This window comes from Macrosteles quadrilineatus, unplaced genomic scaffold (assembly GCF_028750875.1).
Source record: "Macrosteles quadrilineatus isolate MER2022 unplaced genomic scaffold, UCM_ALF_1.0 Scaffold_2__2_contigs__length_208266976, whole genome shotgun sequence".
Lineage (NCBI taxonomy): Eukaryota > Metazoa > Arthropoda > Insecta > Hemiptera > Cicadellidae > Macrosteles > Macrosteles quadrilineatus.
Window position 1 is genome coordinate 47,828,882 of NW_026542595.1, and position 25,015 is coordinate 47,853,896.

Here is a 25,015-nt window from a genome sequence, read left to right on the forward strand (position 1 = left end):
CGAAATGCTAAATTATTCGTCCTCTTCAACCTAAGTTATCTATTGAACCACTGATTGTAAAAAATCCAAAAAAATATATTTTACGCATCACACTTTTGGCTACAACTTTGCCACAGACAAAACCTCTCTAACCCAAAAACAAAAAAAAATCTCGCATGCTAACTTTTTCATGTTAGAAATCACGATTTAAAACTATTTCACCATACATATCAATTTTTATTAATTAGATCGGTAAATAGTTTAAAGTTCCAACAAAATAGTCATCGAGTAGGACTAACCAAGAAGCTCTGTGCAAAATTTCAAAATTTTAGCACAACTTTAAGTACACCAAAACACGAAATTATTGAAGTCATGCGTCGAGAGGACTATCGTTGTTTTTAACAGATTATACTTTTGACCTTCCGGCACTGTTGACTCAGCGAAACTGAACTTATATTTTATCTTATTTCGTTATATTAAAACTGCTGTTGCATTAGGTCAAATTCCCAATAAGTCAATTGCTTTAACATAGACTACGTTTTTAGCCCGGACTGTACTATTTGACTTACTGGGATTTTTGATCTACAGACACTGCAAACATTGTAGTTTTTGAGCTAGCGGCACAGGTATAAATTATTTGACCTTCCGGGACTGTTGACTTTCTGCAACGCGTCCGTTTTGCAGAGTAAACAATGCTGAGATAAGATGTTAGTCCCTTACTATCAAATCCAACGTGTTCAGCCAAAGATTTAAGATTTCCTATCAAAACCATCCAATAAATCTTGGGTCAAATTTTTCTCTATAAACTGGTGTTGTGTGAAAATAAACCATTTAAATGCCAATTTTTCCATACTCTTTTTTTATTGCTCAGAACCAATGCGGACGTTTGTTATACCATTCAATTTTTTTTTTAGATCTAGCCTATAACAAAATTTCCTAAACAAGTTGTGGCACATACAAGGTTTTTTAATGGATTCTACTTTAACAAACTAAACTTTTTCTTATACACTAGAACCCCGCTAATCCAACCTTGGCTAGTCTGACTCCTCACTTAATCCGTCCGTTCCATCACCTATCGGTAACAATTTTTCTGCCTAATTTCGTGACTATTTGCCATGGTCGTATGGAGATCATTACCGTCTCTTGCAATCGTGGCAAAATTTTGTTTATCCGCCTTGATCAATTATCAATTATTATCAATTATCAATTAGTTAAGATGGGGACGCCCGGAAACATCATCATCGTTTTGCGCTGTCATCGTTATCCTCCATGATCGTGGCAAAATATTGAACTTTTCCTGCGGTCACGGAAACATTATCATCATCTTCCAGGATAGTTAAAAAATCCTAGACAAACCCGACAGTTCGGGAAGGAATCATCAGTCTTCGGCGATCGCGGCAAAATCTTGAAACTCCCCTTAAAAATCAATACATCCCCTTGGATGTATCGATATTATCATTGTCTTCCACAATTGCAGACAAATAAAAAACTTTTCCCAAACTTTTGGGGACATCATCATCATCTTTAGCAATCACAGAAACTTTATCGTTGTTAGGGGTCTATGCGACCGTGGAAACTCCTGAATATCTCATGCGGTAAAGGAAACATCATCTTTACCTTCCACAATTAATTGTTGCATGATCTGGAAAGTTCCCGGTGATCATAGTAACATTATCATCATGTTCCGCAATCAAGAAATGCCTGTTTTAATCAATCATTTTATATGTTCTTGGATCATCTGACCTTTTCATGGTTCTGATCTGACCATGTGGTCCCAGTCCCGTGGGCAACGGATTGAAAGCAATGGAAATTATCATTATAGTGGCTAAAAGCTGAAAAAGGAGAATTCAATAGGCAATGCCAAGAAATTTTGAAAAATCTAATCGTAGCTGTTTCTAAAAAAAGGAGTGGGATATAACTATCGAAATTCCGTAATTTTATTTAAAATTTTTTGCATAATAATCTCCTAAAATTTTTTGACACTGACTACCAAATACCCTACTTACAGTGGCGACGCTTCCATAAGGGCCAAGTAGGCTGGGCCCACCCAAAATAAACAGTAAAGTATATTTTTAAATACTTTATATGTTATTTGGTTGATATTATTCAATTAACTGCCATATAAATTAATTTTGAACTTTCAACGGGTCATAACTTTTGTTGAAATACAATGCAATCATCTCGTAACACATTGGAGGGCCACAGATTTCGGGCCCTTCTAGTCACCATAAAACGTAAAGGACAAGGCAACGCCAGCCGGCGGCGCTTGACTATCAGCATAGCCGTCTCTGCTATCAGGGAACAATGCATTGGTATATGGAGCAGGGTGGGCCGATTTGAGCTGGCCCACTGGACATTGATTCTCAATATTCTCGCTGGGAGTGCTGAGCGCTAGTGTAGCTTTGTTTACATCCCGCCGTGTATGTTGTTTTTAGTAAGTTTTGTGATATTATTCGTACAGATTTATTAGAGTACCCATATTACGGTTTAAGTGATCATAAATTTAAAGGCGTGATGGTGATGTTATTGTGAAGTGTGTTTGTGTTCAAGTTCAAATGGGGTTAGGCCTGCATCAACGGTACTGCAATCTTCAGAATTGTCAGTTATTATTAAAAAATGTAATTCTTGCCATCATTGAAATATTAAATTTAGAGGCTTAAATAACTTTAAAATTTTTTAACGAACCCAACTTACAATCAGGTTCCTCAAATGATTTAATTTATAACAAAAATTTCAACAACCCCCCCCCCCCCCCATACCGAATGATCCCACCCCGCAATGTCCCACTAAGGCCCACCCTACTGTTCAGGTAAAGCGCCGCCACTGCCTACATATTTGTGAGTTTGTCATTAAAAATTAAAGATGTACAATACTTTTGTCAATTCGATAACAAACTTGAATCATAGTATGCTTTTGTTTGTGTGTTAAAATATACAAAGCCCTCTCACCAGCCGCTACTCGTTCTTATCCATTTTGTTGAGTAACTAAAAATAAGTGTATCTTACGGTTTTTGCAGACTCTCCAAAAAGGCTGTGGCCGCTTCATTGGGCCTCATTTGTTGCCTCGTTTGTTGGTGTAATCTTTGTGTTGGTTGCCCGAGGCCACTACACTGTGGATGTCATCATCGCCTACTGGGTCACCACTCGGATCTTCTGGATATATCACACCCTCGCCAACCACGCATCACTCAAGGTACAATCAATCTAAATCTTTACTTCCTACCCAGATTTGAGCTAGCGAGAGTTGACTAATGACTACCTATAGTATACATTAATTGCTTGACTGTTTTATTAAGAAGTTATATTTTTACTGCTGTCATATGTGTTACTTGCTTGGTGTTCTTGAAGAATCAATTACAGTAGACCTCCTCTTAACCGACCCTAATGGAACCTAGGTTGGACAACTCAAAAGGTTGGTTAAAACAGGCAACCCCTAATTACTTAAAAAAGTTAAGTGCTATTCATTTGGAATTATATAATCATTTACCTGAAGTTTTGTGAGCACTATTTACAAAATAAACTACACCTATCTCCTTTTTTTCTTAAGTAACTTATTAACGATAGAAGAGTTACAAATAAACCCAAAACACGTTAAAGTCAAATAACTTAATAATACTTTCAGTGGAATAAATTATAGTCGTAGGCAAGAGTCAATAAAAATTCTTATTTTAATATATTCAGTAATATTAATTTATACTTTCTAGATCAATCGTAATTCAGTACAGATTTTATTCTCAAAAGATACAAGCAACCATTTTGTTATGAACAGGATGTTCATTTATAACAATATGCAATTATTTTTTAGGATAAATACAAAAAAATGTATTCTTAGTAACATTCTGAAGAGTTTAGCGTATTGATTCTATCACCAAGCATGGGAGTGGAATTGCCGAAATTCCGGCGGTTAAACCGAACTGCTCTCTAAACAAGGTCAGTTAAAACAAACTGTAAAATTTTACGAGTGACGGTGGATAATCAGATTATCAGTTAGTGCAAGGTCGGTTAACACGTTCACTGCGGTCGCGGGAGCGGCTGATGTCCTGCGTGAATGCGTGCACGAAAACGATTAAATTGAGTTTCACACTGCATCCCGCTAGTTGTGGACGTAGTGTTACAAGAACCCATCAGATAATAGAACTAAAAAAACTGCTAGCAGGCCCTCAGTATGACCAAATTGAGGGAAAAGCAGGGGCGAAGTACCCGAATACACCATAAAAAATACCGTAAAAATGGGGTCAAGCGCAATTTTGAGGTTCAGTTCCTTCCACAGTGCTACACTTCAGTCATTATCGTTACTCTATTCCATATCACTAAATCTTGGGACTACCCCTCGAGGTCCCGGGTTCAAATCCTTGCCAAATCACCAATGCATTTTATCTAAGTGATAATGCCGCAACCCCTAGGTCTCTAGCCTGAAGTAATGTGAAATACAATCTGGGCCTCTTAAGAAAAAAGCATCTTAGCATCTTAAGAAAAAAATCACTAAATCCAAGCCTCCCCACACTACAATAAATTTGGAACAGTCCCACCACTGATAAATTAGTTGGATCTAAAATTGAACTATACCGGATTGAAGTATAAAACTGGCAAAATATGTGGTAAGTGAAACAACTTCTTACGGCATAGTTAATCTCACACTGGAACAATAGTTTGTAAACAGCGCTTTGACGAGTATACTCGTCGCACCTCTAGAAAGTGCTAGTGGTGACGAGATTACTCGGCATGCATGGCCAAAGTGTTAAGAGGGGGTCTACTGTAATATGAAAATACCCCCGCCAGAGCAAACCTGCAGACTAAGTGAGTTTCTATTTGCCTGGATTTTTATTAAAATGTCTCTTTATAAGTGTCAAGAGTTTAGCAACATAATAACAAGAGTTTAGCAAACAGCTTAGGATTGCTGCTATATGGAAGGTTATTAAGTGTTTTAGTGAAATGTGAATAGTTTAGTATGAAATAAATAGTTTTGACCATTAAACGCATAACAACACTCTACTTTGCTAAATTATTTGTTTTTTTGAGCTCTACAAAATAGTTATTGCAAAACTTTATGTTTTTAGGGTAAAAAATAAAAAAAAAACTATTATTACCCAATAAATACCCTCCAAAACCCAAGAAATGTAGAAGATTAATTTGTTTTTTTTTTTATGTAAAGAAGGATAATTATTTACAGTAGCAAGATTATTTTAATTGAGAAGAACAATGGGGTCTCATGTGGATTTATTATTAAAGACTGAACTAACTTATGAATTGACAGTTAGGGGTGTAAAAGTAGATTCTTCAACAAACGTAGACACATTGAGAAAACAATTGAGATCAGTTCTAAAATTAAATATAGATCCTAACCCTATAAACTTAAATAAACTGATTGTAGTTGCCGAAGAAATTAGTACCATCGAAGTAGCTACAGCGGATTTATCAGTTAAAATCGAAGATTGCATCAAGAGTAAAAGAGTAGTTGATTTTTTAAAATGTAAAGCTAAACTAAATCATTACAAATTAAGAGTCAATATGTTGAGCAATTTTAAAGTAAGTGAAGAAGTTAAAAAGCTAATTGAACAAGCTAAACAGTCCCTGTTAGAATGTGACAATAGCCTAAAGAAAGTAGATGTAGATAAGGAGCTTGAATCAGGAATCGAACGTAAATTAAGTGAATCGGTACGGTAGAGGAAGGAGAGGAATTAGAAGTCAAAATTAAATAGCTCAGTAGAGTCCAAAGAAGAATCAAGTAGTATTGAATCACACATGTTTGCTAAGTTGTCTAATCCTATAGAAAATCTGTGAAAATATTTAAAGCCAACTAATGGATTAAATGTAAAAGAACTTTTGGATTTTATCAGGACAATGAGTTAGATAAGGAATCAAACCTTTCTTATCGTCAAATCCTTGACACAGTTTTGGGTTATACAACCGGTCCCCTGTATGATAGGCTAGTAGAATGTAAACAAATGGGTAAATCTCTTGAAAGTGTGCATATTTTGCTACTAGATTATTTTGTACCCTTGGGGCTGAGGGAGAGCCTAAAAAGAGAACTTGTGACTTGCCCACAAAGGATAGGGAGCCCTTAAATATGTACATTTTGGAAGTTAAACAAAATTCAGAGATGTTAAAAACATGTTTTTTCTGAAAAGGACTTGGTTGATTTAATTAAAATAGGACTGAATCCAGAAACTAGAAGTCGTCCAGTCTTTGCAAGTAATCCTACAACATTTGAAGAGCTTAGTAAGTTGTGCATTCTCGACCAAAATGTACGTTTTGAGGATTTTAGACAAAGTAAGAATGTTAAGTTGCCGCCTTATCAAAATAGGAGTGCAAACGTGAATTTTTCCTCAACTCCTAGGAAGTGTTACTCGTGTGGAAAGCTAGGACACATTGCAAAATCTTGTTATGCTCAGCGTAGTAGTAACAACAATGCTAACAAAAATCATTTTCAAAGCTCTAACACTAAGTATGATCCAAAAAACGGGCCTCAGGGGAGCGTTTTGACAGAACAAAATTAAATCAGGACCTCTCCCACTTTCCATCACTAGTGTTTTTCAACCAAAAAAGAAGGAAGCGTTTTCTTAATAATGTAGAAAAGAAGAAATTTAAACAAAATGTGAAAAAATGAGTTAATTTCTATAGTAGATAGACAGGAACAATGTTATAGTACTTTGCCTACATTAAAAGTAAGTTTTGGTAAGAAAGTGTTGGAAAATGCATTAATTGACACGGGAAGTTCAATAAATTTAATTAATGAGTTTATGCTAAGAACTTTTAACAGCAAAGAATATTGTAACTGAAATAACCCATGCGGATATTGATTGTAAAACAGCAGTAAATACAGCTATTGAAATAATAGGCAGGTGTAGGACGAAGATTAAGATAAATAAATTTTCTTGGTATATGGACTTTGTAATAGCTAAGAGCTTAGCCTGGAATGTAATACTCGGTGCAGACTTTATAAGAAAAAGCCAAATGTTGCTAAATTTAAGTGAAGACCGATATAGTTTTGGGTTTGAGCCGGATTGTAAATTAGAGTTTGCAAGTAATGCGTCTGTGATTGTTCATAAAACTTCAGACAGTAAAATAAAAGTTGGATGTAACAAAGCGTTATCGGATGTCACTAAATTGATAACAGAATTCCCTAATGTGTTTACTGATAAAATAGGCAAAGCCTTAAATTTTGAGTACACAATTAAGCTCAAAGATAAGGACCCAGTTAATTTAAGACCTTACCAGCTTAACCCACATAAAATGCAGATAATGAAGGACTTAATAGACGACCTGCTTAAGCAAGGAGTAGTTGAACCTCCTCTGTCCAGTTAGTTACGCAAGTCCAACGTTTTTAGTAAAAAAACCAAACAGTGACAAATACAGGCTTGTTGTTAACTATTCCGAGCTAAATAAGAAGATAGAAAGAGTCAATTATCCTATAGGCGACATGCATGCTATTTACCACTACTTGCAAGGGAGTGAATACTTCAGCGTAATCGACTTGTGCAACAGTTTCCATCAAATTAAACTCAGCGAAGATTGTAGGGACTACACAGCCTTTGTAACCCCTTTTTCACAGCTAAGATTTTGTAGGATACCCTACGGTCTACATTTAGGTTCCTCGTTGCTAAGCAGTTACATGAATGAAGTATTAGAAGGCATTAAATTTAAGTTCGTTATTAATTTTGTAGATGACTTGATTATATACTCGAAGACTTATGAAGAGCACATGATTCATTTAAGAGAAGTAATAACCAGATTAAATGCCCACAACTTGACTGTTAACCCGGAAAAAGCTGATTTTGTATCTAAAGAAATTAAGTTTTTGGGGTACTTGGTATCTAAAGACCAAATCAAAATCGATCCTGATAGAGTCATAGCAATAAGAGATTTTAAGCCACCTACAGATGCCAAAGCTCTCAGTCGATTTTTAGGCATGACAAATTATTGGTCAATGTTTATTGATCTACGGAGGAAAGACAAAACGTTTATTTGGAACAAAAATGTCAAATCAGTTTTGAGAAGCTTAAACAAAGCATAATTGAGCCTCCAGTCTTGTCTATACCTAATTACGACCTACCATATTTTACATTGAGACGCCAGTGACAGAGCCTGCGGTGCATGCCTTTTACAAAATCAGGACGGCATAAACCACCCAATAGCATTCTATTCTACAAAATTCTCAGATAGCAAACAATGTTTATCGATATATGAAAAGGAAGCGCTATCAATGGTTTGCGCAATCAACAAGTTCAGGAAGCTGTTAGAAGTCAGAGAATTCACTCTTATCACTGATAACAGCGCACTAGCATTTGTACTCAGTCACTTTAAGAAATTAGGTAAGCTAGGGCGTTGGGTCGGTACTATTTTGTCTTTGCCATTTAAGATTGTGTTAGTAAAAAGCCAAGACAATGTAATCGCAGATTTCTTATCAAGAATATTTGATAAGCATGACATGGAACCAGAAATTAATGTAAATAATGTAAAAAATATTGTAAATATAGATCTAAGTAAAATCAAATTAAATGAGTCAAAAATGCCAAGTGTACAGTATGATATAGACATGAACAAAGTAGTCAATATATGCAACAATATCAAGGATTTTCCTCTAAGTTTTAAAGAGCTAAAGGAATATCAGCTACAGGACCAGGAAGTAAGAAACATTCTATCGTGTTTGAAAAATGGTGAAGCTAAAGACAATTTTTCAATGAAGCAAGGAGTTCTAATAAGAGTGCGGAGAAAATCTATTTACCGGAAATGCTACTAGACATGGTTTTTAAATACTTTCACGATTCTTACATCGGTGGACACCTAGGTATTTTCAAAACTGTGAAGAAAATAAATCAGTATTTTTATAGGCCTGGATTAATACTGGAAGTGACAAAAAGAGTAAAAAGTTGTAAGCTGTGTGCACAAGGAAAACCTCCTAGGCGAGTATATAACGGACCTCTCGTTACTTCAGTGTCTAACAATGCTATGGATAAACTTTACATAGACACCTATGGTCCATTGATAAGAACTAAAAATTTAAATAAATATTTGTTGATTGTTGTGGATGACTATAGCAAGTTTACTTGGCTCTGTCCCCTGAGAGAATGTACTAGTAAATGTATAATTAAAGCGATGGAAAATAACGTTTTTAAACATTTTTCTGTATGCAAAGAAATAGTAAGCGATAATGCTAAATATTTCGTAAGCAGCAAGATTAAACGCTTTTTGTTCAATAAAGGAATAGTTCACCGGCTAACAATCCCGATGGTTCCTAGGCAAAACAAAAGCGAACGGTATCTCAGGAATTTGAAAGCAATTTTCCAAATTGTTTACCACAAAAATCAGAACCAGTGGGACGCAAATTTGGATGAGTTGCAGCTAGCAGTGAACAGTGCTGTAAACGAAACAATATATGCGCCACTCTTTAACTCTTCAAAAAAACATCACTCTTCAATACTTGGTATATAAATAATAGCTATAAATGTCTATTGTTTTAAGCTATTATCACTTGTTTATGCCTTAAGGGGGATGGCCCACGAGGGGTCAGACAAAATTCTTAAATAGCAGCATAGGTCGAGTTTGGTATCTAATTAAAGGTCTTAGTTAATAGAATACATTGCCGCAAATCCGAACTCAAAAGGACAACTAAATAAAAAATGACAGATGTTAAAAGATTCATTGAATTTGCATTGCTATTCTACGCTACCTCATCAAGGGGCAACCGCGATAATTCGGAAGAAAATTATTAACTAAGCATCTAAGGTCAACATGCACATCAAATTAAAGGTCTTATGTAGTAGAATACAATACTGCAAATTTGAGCTCAATAGAACAACTGAGTAAAAAATTACAGCTGCTCAAAGATTCAAAATGGCAGATTCAAGAAATAGTTTAACGGCTGGCATTTTTGACTCAATTGTCCGTTTGAGTTCGGGTTTTTAGCAATGTGTTCTACTAACTAAGACCTTAATTAAATACCAAACTCAACCTATGCTGCTATTTAAGAATTTTGTCTGACCTCTCATGGGCCGTCCCCCTTAAGGCATAAAAAAGTGATAATAGCTTAAAACAGTAGATATTTATAGCTATTATTTTTATACCAAGTATCATTACTACATACATACATACATACATACAGGTTCCTCTTCTCCGTAGTCTTGAAGACCAGGGAATTGTCAAATCTTGAGGTTAGGGTAGGTGTGTTTGTGTGTGTGTGTGTGTATGTGTGTGTGTGTGGGTGAGTTCATTTGTTGAGATGTTTGTGGTCGTCAAAGAAATCTTTTAGGGTGTAGTATGGTCTTTCAATCAGGTATTCTTTTAATTTTCTTGTGAAGGTTGTTGTGTTGGCTATTTGTTTAAGGTAATCAGGGAGGGCATTGAAAATTTTTGATCCAGCAATTTGGGGGGTTTTACTAGTTTTAGTTAGCCTGTGTTGTTGTATGTCGAAATTTAGATCTGTGTTCCTAAGTTTATATTTATGGCAGTCTCCTCTGGTTTTTGGGGGGTTTAGTTTGAGAATTTTGGTGGTTTCTAGGATATAGATGGATGTGATGGTTAGGATCCGGTTGGAAGTAAAGTAGGGTTTGCAGTCTGTTGATGGTTGAAGGCATTCTATCGTCCTTATGGCTTTTTCTTGGAGCGATATTAGCTTATTTATTTGTGTGATTGAGGCAGATCCCCAGGCGATAATGCCAAGCCTAATATGGCATTCAAAAAGGGCGAAGTAGGCAATTTTGGTAGTTTTCTTGTTGGTGATGGACCTTATTCTTCGAATTGCAAAAAGAGATGATGAGAGTTTGCTGTCCAGAGAGGATATGTGGTCATGCCAGTTTAAATTGCTGTCGATGGTAATGCCAAGGAATTTAGTTGTTGTGGCTGAGGCTATGGGTTCTGGTTTGCTTGGGTTGGCAGGGGGTAGTGTGTTGGTTCGGTTGATTGTTGAGAAATTTACGTTGATGGTTTTGGATTTGTTAATTTGTAGGTTTAATGTGGAGCAGATGTCGGTAGCCAGTTTGAGGGTCTCTTCAGTGGTTGAGTTCTCATTTTGAGGTGAAGTTGGAGATAAAATGGTGGTGTCATCAGCATACATTATGATGGTCTTGTCCATGGGTAGAAAGTCCGGGAAAGAGTTTATATAAATAATGAAGAAAAGGGGTCCAAGGATGGAGCCTTGGGGAATTCCTTGTATTGTTGTTGTGAGGGTGGATCTTGTTTTAATTTTGAAGGATTTTTGTTGGTGTTCAATTTCGACTTGTTGGTTTCGATCTGAGAAATAGCTGATAATCCATTTAAGAGCCAGGTTATCGATGTTGAGTTGTCTTAATTTGTTTATTAGAATGGTTCTGTCAAGGCTGTCGAACGCTTTCTGGAGGTCCAGAAAGATTCGTTCCAGAAAGAGAAAGATTCCAGAAAGTACACAGAAAGGTTACTTTATCTTTATTAGTAACAAATATATTTAACTGTTCCGGGACTTTTCTACCACCCTGTATATGTGTTTCTACTGTTATTGGACGTATTTTTATTTATTTTTTGTTAGTAAAACTCCTCAAATTCACCAAAAAATAAATATAAATATAGGTTTTGAAATCCCGTTAATCCCAGGATCAAGACCCCTAATTGTATAGGTAGTTGTGGTGTATCTAATTTAGTGTTTTGTGTGTTGAGCAGAACAGAAGTCCCAACAACCTGTTGTCGAGAGCCTGGTGGTTCAGGATATTCCAGTACTTTGAAGGCAACGTGGGAGGACCTCTACCACGGGTCCACGACTGGCCGCTGCCTTGGCCTCGGCGGTTCCTCGCCAAACATCCCAACCGTGACAGTTAGTACGCATCCAACCAGGACAGCTAGCAACTGTAAGATTTGTTTCTTCGTGGTTTGGAAAAATCGTTAGTACCTTACAGCTTTTTACAACTTTTTTTATCTTAACATTTTCTTTATACATTTTGTTGTTATTTACATTACTGAGTAAATCTGTGAGTAAAACTGCATGTCTATTTTTTTAAACTACCATCGTATTTAGGTTACTTTTACATCGTTCAAATCGATAACTGTTACAGTGAAAGTTAGGACATTTAGTTATGTATAACTTATTTATAATCTTAACCTTAGAGTTAACTAATCAATTGATTAAAATATCAGTGTGTATTTACAATCACATGTTCTTTGGTTTGAATCTTTTAGACCAGTGTAATCTGTACCTAGTTCTACAAGAAAAGAATTTTACTACAACTAAGTTGGTACTCTCTTATGTGCCAGTATTTTATAATATAATCGTGCATTTAATTACATAACTTTGGACGAAAATGTTGTAGAAAAAGTATTTAAACATCTTTTTGGAGTTTGCCAAATAATATATACAAATATTGAAAAATACCACTTACGAGAATAGTAGTCTGTAAATAGCTACTAGTTAGCTGATCTATAGACATAATAGCTAGAAAAATATGTATCGGTTTTATTTGTCCTACTAGGGTTTTCATTGTAAATTCACTGGTAATGTTTCTGTAGGATCTTTGAATTAATAACTCTTAAGACTGAACTGTGATCATGTAGTAAATCCATTGAAAAGGTTTAAACAATAGGTGTTGATTAGTACCAAAAACAATTGCAAGTTTGTCGACTTAGCTGATGTATTGTTAAGATAAATTGTCATGCAGCATCATTTGTTTAACTGCCTTGAGGTAATAATTTATTTGATAATCTATGTGATCTTTCTTTTATGGTAATTACTTTGTCACATCCTGTCTATAGTGTACATGAGACTGTAAAGCTACTATCCGCTTATCCCACTAAAACAAAATACTAAGTGAAGAAAACTATGAATCTTTTACAACAGGTTTGGCTTTAAATCATAAGTTTTAAATTTCAGACCCTTACCTCAATATTAATTATTTCTATATTATCTATGTAGCACAAACTTGCAATTCCTCAAAGTTATAAGGTTATTAAAATTGTATCTAATCATTTAAAACATGCGTGTTCTTAGTTTTCAAATATGATAGGAATTCTTGTACTGTACAAAGTTTTGTAGACCTAGGATGCAGAGTGTTGCTAGTGGGGCTACCTGAGTTGTAAATAATACCTGCTTAGGCTAGGCATATCTAGTGTCTTCCGTTAGCCTCTTTCCATCAGGTCTTTGGTTATTGATTGCTGTAAATACTTGTATAGGATGTGGATGTATATTATGTTTGAAATTTGTTTGATTCAATTGGAATAATTTTCATCTTGCATTGCCTACTGCATCATTCAATTTACATATAAATGGTGTTGTATTTGGTTTTAAACAATGTTTAAATAGTGAACTAGAAATATGATCTGAGATAAAATTTACAATGATGGGTTTATCTATTCAAGGACGCCTACAGAAATTCTTTTAGGGGAACACTGGAATGTTCTTCCAGGGTTCCCGAAAAATGCCCCTGCTAACAATTTTAATATAAAATGTACCAAAACATATTTTTTATATGTGTAAAAGTTGGAATTCTCTTAAAAAACATTTATAATATAGGCTACTTGTTTGTCTCTACAATATTTATACATATATTTTAAACTACTAAAAACAAGGTATAAAATTTAAACAAGTGTTAAAACTAAAAGTGATCCATTTAAAATAAAAGGTCAAAATATTTGTTCTACATTTAAAGGATGATTTACGTATAAAGAATCTGTTTTAAATACATTTATTTTTTTCCTTGACTTGTTTAACTGTGCTTCTATATATTTAACTGTTTCTAATAGAACTTATTACTTATTGAGGTTTCTTATTCAGATAGTTATTTTATCTCTTTCTCTTGTGTAAGCCTTTTGTTACATTATTTTGGTTGTGATTATTCACCAATTACGCTGATTTATTTTATTTATCTCAGGGAAGACCATGCCTCCCTCTGTGGGCGTCCATGTATCAACAACTTATATTAAACTTCCCAATTGTTATTGTAAATACTTTTCACATACTAACGTTGTTGGCTTCAAACAGTATTCAATAACAATATATTACTCAAAACAGCCAAAATAACACACCTCTTCTATATACAAAAATTTTTTTATTGTTTAAAAATAGCAAAAGTAGTTTGTCTCATAAACGTAATTTAGTAAATTGTACTTTTGCAACACCACTAAGAAAATAGTATATTTGTAAGAAGTAGAATTATGGAGCAATAAAATTGTATCCTCTTTTTGTTACAATCTTTCAGAATTATATTTTTTATAAAGTACAAACCTAGAGGAAAGCTATAAAGTTAATGCATATTGATGTATCTTTAATTTATGTTGATTATGCAACCAAAATTACAACAGCTGACAATCATTTTGGCGATAAACTATGATCATTATTATAAATTTTGGTCGATAAACACAATTTTTAAATGAAATTTTCATTTCATGCAAGACTAACCGACCTGTGCGAAGCATTCACACTGAATCCTTCTCTAATCCCACTTATTAAGGTACACAACATAGTTAATTCTGCGTAGTAAGTGCATCGTTGATTAAAGTATGGTTTCTTACTTCAGGAATAGATGTAGGTTTACATTTTAATTAACCTTTTCAAAATATACTGTTAAGTTATTTACATTTTTACATGTTTACAGGACCTATTTGAACACTATTTTTGAAGTATGCAATAATTTGGTAATTTACGATTTTTCTTTTGGTGGCTTTGTAATTACACAAACATAGTTTTCACTGAAAAAGCGCACCCTTGACAAAGCCACACAAACTGAATGGGTAAAAAAAACAGAGTCTGGTGCGTGCAACCCTTCCTTTGTTACCGTTTGTCCATATACCTTATTTAAAGTCATTGCAAAGGTTGCTTTTAAGGGAAATTCCTTCTTAGTCAGTTTGAAAAGATTACGGACTATTGCGTAGCATGACAGTTTGACCGGAGTCAGCCAACTTCACTTTCATAGAGTATGTGTCCAAGTGAGCTACAGCTAATCTTGGACCATGCTTAGGTTTCTCATCAACATGATAATAGAGTTCTTTTTAGGATGGGTTTATGAGCTAACAAACCTAAAGGGCTTAGTGAGTAAAAAAAAAAAACAAAAAAAACTAATGGATGTGTTCTACGTCCCTTGGTAAAGAACCGAATCAAAACTGATTCAAACCGTTTCCTGTCAGTAAGAAATTCAACACAAAATAACTATTCAAGTTGAAACTTGAAGTTAAGAAAAGATAAGAGATAAGAGGTGATGTTTGAAGGTAGGTAGGTATATCAAAATGAAGGCTTTGTTGTAAATAAACAAATATAAAAGCTAAAGAATCCATGCGGCACTTACTTTTGAGTTGTTCTTACTTTAATTTAAACATTTCAGGTGTCAAAATATTTGCTTCAGTTCGCAGTTTTACAATAAGGTTTAAGAATTGAGACAAGTGTATTTTAAAGGGCACAGGCAGCCCTTAAAGTTGGTGGAAAGTTGGTATTGAAATAGATTTAATTGAAAATCAAGTCAGGCAAATGGAAATTCGGTTAGTCTGTAGGTTTGCTGCGGCAGGAGTATTTTGTACAAAAATGCATCAATATACAAAATTGTTTGTTTTCTCAAGCCCTACAGAATGGATGTAATGAAAATTAGGAATTTCCATGTTTCATGGTAAACATTTAAAAACAAAACTCAAATGTGACAGTTTGATCAAATTCTCTTTTATGAAGAATGTAGACTTCCTGGTTTTTGCCTTCATCAGGGCTTAAACCCAACAGTGAAGGCACGACAAATGCTATTCCTTATCTGAGGAAAATACAAATCTAAATATTGTATGGATTTTGAATTTGATTGAACTGTATCAGCTGTGTGGCAGGATGAAATTAGTAAGTTAAACAAACTAGCTGTTACCCACGGGCTTCAACCTGTTTGACTTCATTGGTTAAGATAAGCTGACATAAACAAAACAGAATACAGTAATACAAAAAAATAATCACACCTGATTTCAAGAAGGTAATAAATTGAAAGAATAACAAACAAATAAAAACAGCTGAGATTTTTAACGTTGGGCATATCGAAAGTTCCCTTTAGAGAGGAATTACGACCTTAAAGGGCAATTTATGAAATAATGGATAGTTTTGCGCAAGGTTTCTCGTCATGACGAACATATTAAGTGTATGGTTAATGGGGGTGACTTGTAGTGTTCTCAAAAGTTCATGGGTACTTTAGGATTCATATATGGATTATAAACAAAGTAAGCTATAAACAAATACCGAAACTATAAATCCTCTTGAATTTCGGTTTATTGCCATTGTGACTAACCAATATTTCTAAAATATCAACCTCGGACGTCTACAATGTGTTAGCATGCCACTTTATTATCATGTTATAACTACGTATATTCCAGGAGTGCATTTTAATGTTGTAGGTTGCATAATCAACATGTTAGCAGCTTTGAGAATTGTTATTAGTTGTACAGTAAGAGTGTTATTTTATCTAGGTTAGGTATAACTGTATATAGTAAATGTGGATAGTAATTGATAAAGAAAATTATTCGTAAATACCTATTATGGTGCATTAACACTAATGAGTAGTTAATTTTTAATCGTGCTGATTTTAGTTAGTTAACGTTATTTCTTAGGGATGTGTCGATTCTCAATACCGATTCTCGATACCACCTATACTTGACCGTTGGTATCGGTATTGAGAAATGATCATCAAAAGTTGATTCCGATACCGATACCCCCGTGCAATCGGAAAATTATCGATATTCCCGCGAACGTGCAAGACAATGACGACTTTTCCGTGACCCCGGGAGATGTTAATGATTCTGCCGTGATCTCGGAAGACGACGATGATGTCTACACTGAAGCGGAAGATGTTCATGATTTTGCCGCGAATGCAGACGACGACGATGATGTTTCCGTGACCGCGGGAGTTAACCCATTCCTGACTGAGTTATTTGTCTAGTAGCATGCAGTTAGAACTGAGTTAAAATGGGCCAATGGGCAGTGTTTTAGTAAAAAATCCATAAAAACTGTAATTTATGAAATAAATGGCTAACACTTGTGTTTAAATTGATCTACATAAAATTTCCTTTTATGTGACACTAATTTCCAATCAAAAAATTTTTATCGCAATTTTAAAAATATATATGGATTTTATATATATTTATAAAAAAATATATTTTATGAAAGCATACCTAAAAAAAGTATTTTTAATTTTTTTTTCAATCAATTTCTTGGCCAAATTCATAAATAGTATTCAATTCCTTACACAAAAAACTTTATTTGGTTTGTTTATATATAAAATCCTTCATTTTATAGCTGTTTTTGTAAAACTCTGCAATCAACAAAATAGGCCTGAATAGGCCTAATAGAAGCTTTTCACAAAAATTGCATGTGTACTAAGTTATGGTGTTGTGAGTATTGAAATAAATGGTAAATTATATTCTTAGCATGATTATATTAATTTTTAACTATAAAATAGGTAAAATTAGTTGTCAGGGAAATTTTAGGGAATTTCAGGGAAATTTCCCGGAATTTCAGGGAATTTCCCCGGAATTTCAGGGAAATTTTAGGAAATTTCAGGGGAAAAAAGTTTCGTTCCAAATATCATTGTGGGTACTCAAAGTGTTGGGGTTTTCATTCTCAATATGATTATATTATAATTATTCTTACCACCGTACAATTACCAAGCATATTATAACCAAAAACGTGATTCGTCGAATACTCAAGAAAACCTTGCAGCCTAATATAATAAATATAAGATTGATCACTTACTTTTTTTGCTTATTTGTGAGCTCCAGACCTCTCTGCCACAATATTATATACAGTTTTACACTATTTACACACTATTTACACTCTATTTACAACTTTTTTCGGGGTTTCAAAAGTTTGTTTGGGTGTGAAACACCTCGAAACATGTTTCTAAGTGCAGAGGCACAAGGCACTTCCTGCACTCGTAAACGGTTTCACTTCTCCTGCCTTGAGCACTACATACTCTACACTTCCTTGAAGGCCTTTGCTTAGAAGTGGGCAAAATCTTCCTTATAAAATGACCCCAATGCCTGGCCTGTAACCGCAGTGGTGATTCAGCTGCAACCGATGGCCTTCCCCCTACTGGTCTGTTAGTTAGATTGACACTTTCCAAAATCTGTTCAGCCAAATTTATCCTAAATTTTGACATAGTAGACTTTTTCTTTGTTACAATCTCATGAATCACTCGGGCATTGTTCAATGTAACATCGAAAAGATAAAAAAACAATTTCTTGTACCCTTTCATGCACTTGCGCATCACTGGGAAGCATGAGAGTCGTTGGTCTTGTTTGTCCACACCGTTCATATTGTTATTGTAGTTTATCACAACATTTGGTTTGAGTTGTGGTTGAGGATTTGGACGTCTTCTCTCTCGTTGTGGAATGACTTCCTCATATTCCGGTCGGGTATGGATGGTTGATAGCATGGCTACATCCTTTCTGTCCTTCCACTTTAGGGCTAAGATTTTCTTAGTGTGCAAAAAGGTAAGTTCACCTAATTGGAGCTGTCTGTTTTTTATTTCTTTTGGAAAGTTTGTTCTATCAGACCTCACAACTCCTACAGCGTACGTATGCCTGTTCAAAAGCTCTAAAAAGAGTTTAGGTGAACTATACCAGTTGTCTAAGTATAAAACCCGGCCTTCATCCAACAGATCTGCACAAATTTCTAATACAATTTTTTCACTAAGTAAAAAAGATTTCTCCGGGGTTGCAGCATTTTCTGTCAGATTTTCGCCAACCTCAAGATTTTCTCCATTTTCAGGATCATCTACATTCTCCTCATTTTCTTCTTGGGGCTGTATATCTGTCTCTTTGCCAGTATAAATTTTGAAGTCATAACAATAGCCAGTTTTAGAGTCATTCAACTTGTATATCTTTATACCAAACCTGGCTCGTTTTGATGGGTTGAACTGTATATAGCTCAGTCTGCCTCGAAATTTTATTAGGCTTTCATCAACACAAATTTCTTTCTGAGGAGTAAATACTTTCTTATAGGATGCAATCAACTTCTCAATAATAGGCCTAATTTTTCTTAGTTTGTCATTAGGGTCCACAGAAGATGAGAAATGTAAAAAACGAGAGATAGTTTTGAATCGGTCTCGTGACATCGTTTCGCCAAAAATAGGTTGATGCAAAACCCTTCTCGTCGACCAGTTGTCATGGATATTAGCTTTCACATTTTGTGCCATGAGTACCACTAAAGCAAAATAGGCTTTTAGTTCATCAATGGTCAAATCTACCCATTTCACATTAGGCATGCCCTCATCTAGGTATTTGTGAGCATTCCTGTTTGTTTCGTCACATACCTGTTCCCAAAAATTATTTCCCAAAAACTGATCTAGCACATCCAGTTCATTGCTCTTGTCTGTCAGTTGTCTAGATATAACAGGATTTATCCCGTGTTTCCCTGTAAAAGGAATATTTTCTACCTCATTTTCACCCTCAAACCAGTCCCAGGGCTTTGGTTTTGTTTTGCGTTTTCGAGGCCTAGGCCTACGAACGGGTTCATTACGGTTCACACGGTTACGTCTGCGAATAGGTTCACGCCTAGGTCTACGCCTATTACGACCAGGATTCAGAGCTCGATTTTCAATATTTACATTATTTGGAATATTTACATTATTTGGAATATTTACATTACTTTCAATATTTACATTGTCACTTTCTTCAACATTCGGTAAATCAACGTCATATTCATCAAGAGTAGGATTCAAGGTTGCTAGGTTAGCCGAACTACAACTTGGCAGACTAGACACACTTGGAACACTTACGTCTTCATCACTGATAATTCGTTCGTCCTCTTCATCACCACTCACTTCACAACCACTTTCCGCTAAAATATCATCAACAAACTGAGCAAAACGATCACTTTGTAAGAATAAATCATCGCGACGAAACGCCATAGCAACAACAAAACGAACCGCTGTTGCACAACTAAGGTTAGAATACAACGTCATGACAACAAATCAATAATACAACAAAAAAAACATTACAGGCTACCAGCAGACAACGCATAGAGTATAAAAACAAAGTATAGTAGTGAATAAAACATAGTGGATGGTTATTGATCGTTTTTAATCATGAGAACAAAATATAATAATGCATTATGCGTGAGGACGGGCGCTGCCCGTCTTTAGTCTTTCGTAACCTGGCGCGCTAGGACGGGCGCCGCCCGTCTTTAGGCGGGAATGGGTTAATGATGATGTCTACATGGCCGCAGAAGATTTTTGTGATTTAGCTGCGACTGCGGACGACGAAATGAACAACGTTACCGTGACCGCGGGAGTCAATGATGTCTACACGGTAGCAGGAGATTTGAATGATTTTGCCGCCATTGCGGACGACGACAATGATGTTTCAATGACATGAAATGATGACATGACATGGGAAATGATGATGACGTCTACACAGCCTCAGGAAATATGTATGATATTGAAGGGATCGCGGACGACAACGATGACGTTTTTGTGACCAAGGGAGTCAATTATGATACACTTACTTTTTTTGTATTTCAGTAATGTATCTTACAACATTGTGATATTGTTCCTTTATATCCATCCAATGTAGGTTTTTCCATATATCATTATAAGCGAACTACGCAGCCTCAGAAGATTTTTGTGATTTCGCCGTGATCGCGGAAGACGAAGATAACATTTCCATGACTGCGAAAGACGATGATGATGATGACGGCCTTGGAAGATGTTCTTTGCCACGATCGACAAAGATGATGTTTCCTTAACCGCTGGAGTTGATGATGCTGTCTTCAGGACCGCGGAAGGTATGATTTTTCTGCAACCGCGAAAGTCAGTGATTGTGGGAGATATTTCGGACTTTGCAGTGATCCCAGAAGAGAAAAATGATATCTCCACAACCACTGGCGATGACTAACTTAATTTGGCTTGACTGAATATTTCAGGCACACCGCAATAATATCACTTTCTTTTTGGCATTTGTTGTTAGATCAATTCATTTATCCTTGCATTTGCCCGTCCACATAGACTAACTGCCCGTGCGTGGAACGTATCCAGCAAAGCAAGGGGTGAGCCGGTACAGTACAAAGGTGAACTGTACTGATAAATTGTAGTGGCAGTGATCAGGATCCGAACCCACGACATCGCTGCCTTGGGCCCGAAGTCCGTGACGCTACCAACTGAGCCACCGACTCACCAAGAAGAAGGGAGGCTTTAGAAGGGGTTAAACTTAATTAAGAGTTGGAATGAATAATTGCTGCATAAATCTTTCTTTACTTGCAAAAAACTCCATTTCCTCAAAAATTGTTAATGGAAGGACATAAAGATAGGGGTTGGTGTAGTATATAACCAATCCATTCAGAAAATTTGGAAAAAAAATTCCAACAATAATTAAATGGTATCGGTACAGAGAATCGATTTTTCTGGTATCGGTATCGAGAATCGATAAATTTTGATATCGACACATCACTATTCTTAACCTACTTAGTTTTTGCTGGAATCAGTTATGAGAGGGAAATGGAATAATGTAAGTCAAGTCTAGTGGGTTACTTTGCTTCCTATATGTTTAATGTGTGTTAGCTGTATTTATTTCATACCATCTTTTATAACTATCTGTTTTTTTTTTTTTTTAGTTTTATTATAAAGATAATTTTTGGATGCACATGAAATACCAGTATATTGCTTTAATATTCCTTAAAATAATGACATCAACTGATTCCCCCTTAAACTCTTATAAATTTAAAAGTGGACCCTAAGTTCAGGTGGAAATTATTGTTCATTAGTGCAAAATAGTTGAATAGAAGTCTTTGCTTTCAAATTACAGTTTTTAGCAAAAACTATTTTTAACATGTTGTATGGTTTACCTATTTATTATCAAAGTTTGAACATTTATAACATAAACATAGACTTATGTATTGCATTTCGATATTCTAATAGGATCTAAGGAAATCTGAGTATCCAAAAACAAAAAGTCAGATCGGTTTACCTGTCCACCTCTACACTGTAGTTTTTAAAACGGCAAAAATGGTGGTCTGTATTATAATATGTTCTGTAATTCAGTTATGTTTCTTATAACATTGTGATATTGTTCCTATCTATCCATCCACTGTAGGTATTTTCATATATCATTATAAGAGTTGATACTTTGAGATATATTTATACATGTGTGAGGGTAGTGTACAGTGTACAGTTGTATAGTAGCTTACCTCGTACCGGTACTTGTTCAAGTTTGCTGTTGAAGCACAAACTCATTTGTTCACAGCCAGTAATCTTGAGCCCAGCCAGTACTTTGTCGTCTCTGACAACGAACTCTTATGTTTGTATCTTGTGTTAAGGTGTGTGATTCGAGATGGAACTCAGTGTTAATATCAATGAAATGTGCCTATATTTTTTTACTGATGAATCTCCGTCTGTTTGTTTGAACATTGTGTTGTGCTTCTTAGAGTAACTGTGTATACTTTTGTTTAACAAATAAGGCTGATAAATAATGTGAATATAGATAAACTGTTAGCAATCTTGATCGATTAATATTTATTTTTTCTTGTTTATATATGATATATTATCGGTAAAAACATCTTTTCAGGGTCCGGCTGGATTGTGATTGTAATGAAGGTTGGTCCCGGTGTTTCCTTGTGGAAATGTTGTTTTTGTAACGTGATAATAAAGTTTTTATGTCATTACTTGAAACATTTCTTCACACCTTAATAAATTAGGTTCATCTTCAGTCAAATCCTCTTCTAACATTAGTATTGTAAGCAAATAATTGTATGGTTTTTAGAAGAGGTCATTCTCCCATACAGATTAATTCTCACTGTCTGTTTAGTGGATCTACACAGTGATGTAGAGTGATGATCAACCACCAGCTCTATGACATTGACATTATCAAATAAAAACAACTTTTGTTCTAAAATTTAGGTTTGATTCCATCATAATTAATCTGTGTGGTCATTTACTTTAATCTGCCAATTTTCTTTATACTCTGCAAATCCTTTGTTTTTTTCTTCATTATCAAAGACCTTTTATCAAACCTTTACTAATACATCATTTTTTTTGTATTTATTTACAACCTGTTCTATGTTAGAACAATAAGTAAATTTCAAGACAGTTTAACATGAGGGCGGTAGACCCCGCGTTTGTCAAACGTGCATTAGCCAAGTACCTAGGAGCAAATGGGATCAATCACATGCAAACACACGCTTAAAACCAATGTCGCCAAAATGTGGCGCTTGTAGTTTTCACTTCAAACGCTACGTTTGCTGATATTATGTAATTTGTCTGTCGAGATGCATACCAAGGTTTACAGCCTGCAGAGCATTCCCTCTGCGGGTTGGATCCTTTTATTTTAGTTCCACAAATGTAAGCACACTATTCAATCCTTAAATCTGCTAAAAGTGTTTTGACGGCCCAGGACCAAGTAAATTAAAAAAACTTACAATGATAAAATTGCATCGTGGAGTGGTGTTCTAGTAACTGATGTATAGGCTCGATCAAATTTGTTAAATATGGTTTTTAGGGGAAAATACTTTAACCCCAGGAGTGGCCAACGAGCGTAATACGCTCGTTCGCCGTGACGCCTAGAATGGCCACCAGAGTAATACGCTAGTATGGGCCGAAATTTTTTTAACGGTGAAAAAACCGCTTATAATCAATATATATACCATTCGAAAGATCACATTCTGAACTTTCATTTTATTATATAAACAAACCCTGTAGCAGGTATATAACAATGTCACGACAATTAGAAATCAAATGAATTTTTGGCGCGGCACGACTTTTGCAGCTGACACTTGGGAACTGTCAAAACACGACTTGTTTGGCATTACACTGCTGCGGGGGGTATTTTCGTCTTGGGATGTTGCGGGTGGTACCACTGGATAGCCATTGATTTGATCTTCGTTGTGGTATTGATATTTAGAACGAAATATTGATTGCACAACAGGTACGATTTTATGAAAATAGCTGTTTTTGAAATTTATAACAAATGGCCAACCAGCGTAATACGCTAGTACGGAAAATATGAATTACATACAGTGTAAGTTATTATTACTAGTCATATAATATGTCTTTGAAGAGGAAGAAATGTAGCTTGTGATAGTGGCAGCCCTGCACTCAGGGTTATTTCCGGTTTCTCTCACTAAGGGTGCGTTCACAAAGAAAGCTTGTTACAAGCGCTTGTTGGCAAGCGCTTGCAAGCTCGAACCGGCGTGAGAAAAGTTAACATAGTGTCAAGCTTGTGCGTTCACAGACAAAGCTTGTGCCGGCTAGCAAGCACGCAAGAACGTTTCGTACTTGTTTTCTGGCTCTTGTTGACCGAACGAGTCATTTAGTCCATTATGGATTTCGATGAGTTGATTGCTCAAGTATTTAGAGCTTCCAATAAAAAAAAAATATATTACCCACGTATTGTGGTTTTTTCCTAGAATTTTCAATAACCTAAACAATAGGACAAATATAACATACATGTATGAAGATGGTAGACAAACACATTTAATTCAATATTAATTAAGTGTTGGATTTTTTATAGATGAAACTTGTATACTTTTACTTATTTGCATCATAATTAACCAGCTACATAGGGTGTTTGAAACACCCTTTGATTATTTTTTAAGTTTTATTATTGGTCCAAAATTCGTTCTGGTGCATGGATACGTTGCTTATGCCAATACCACCAAAACTTCACTAAAACACTTTCAATTTTCTTGAGGATATAATTAAACGTTGTTAACTCCATTCTCGTATAAGAAAAACCTCACTTTGTTCAATTTCAATTTAGGAAATAGATTGTGGTATTCTCCAAACCTACCGCTTCCGTGGTTAATTGCATGAACACCTACTTTCCTTCAACGAATTTTTAATTCTACGTTTGCAATCAAAGTTAACCCTTCATCACTTGAGGAAGATATTGTCTCAACCAGAGCTGAGACTACACTGAGCTTGAAATGCAAACGTTTGTTGTGAACACACAACAGCATTCTCAAGCGCTTGGAAGAAGCGCTGAAAGTAAGTTACTTGTAATAAGCTTTCTTTGTTAACGCACCCTAAGACGACGATAGTACGCCACCACTGTCAAGGTCTCATACACAAAGTCCCTTGTATTCTCCATTGCATGTATTGTTTCGCCTGTGTGTTTTCGCTCTCGTGTTATCA

At 35.3% G+C, this 25,015-nt stretch overlaps 1 protein-coding gene across 10 annotated transcripts in view; it reads left to right on the forward strand.

Moving 5' to 3' along the window:
- The window catches only part of LOC128987600 (phosphatidylcholine:ceramide cholinephosphotransferase 1-like), a 156,368-nt gene extending 133,820 nt beyond the window's left edge, over window positions 1-22,548 (forward strand). For 8 of the 10 annotated variants that reach the window (XM_054408533.1, XM_054408541.1, XM_054408542.1 and 5 more), the window contains 2 exons: window positions 2,996-3,171; window positions 11,610-22,548. In XM_054408533.1, coding sequence (XP_054264508.1) covers window positions 2,996-3,171; window positions 11,610-11,765 — 332 coding nt within the window. In that variant the 3' untranslated portion in view covers window positions 11,766-22,548. The remainder of the gene's footprint in view (window positions 1-2,995; window positions 3,172-11,609) is intronic. The other 2 variants (XR_008490253.1, XM_054408537.1) reach the window with 2 other exon arrangements.
- Window positions 22,549-25,015: the final 2,467 nt, after the last annotated feature.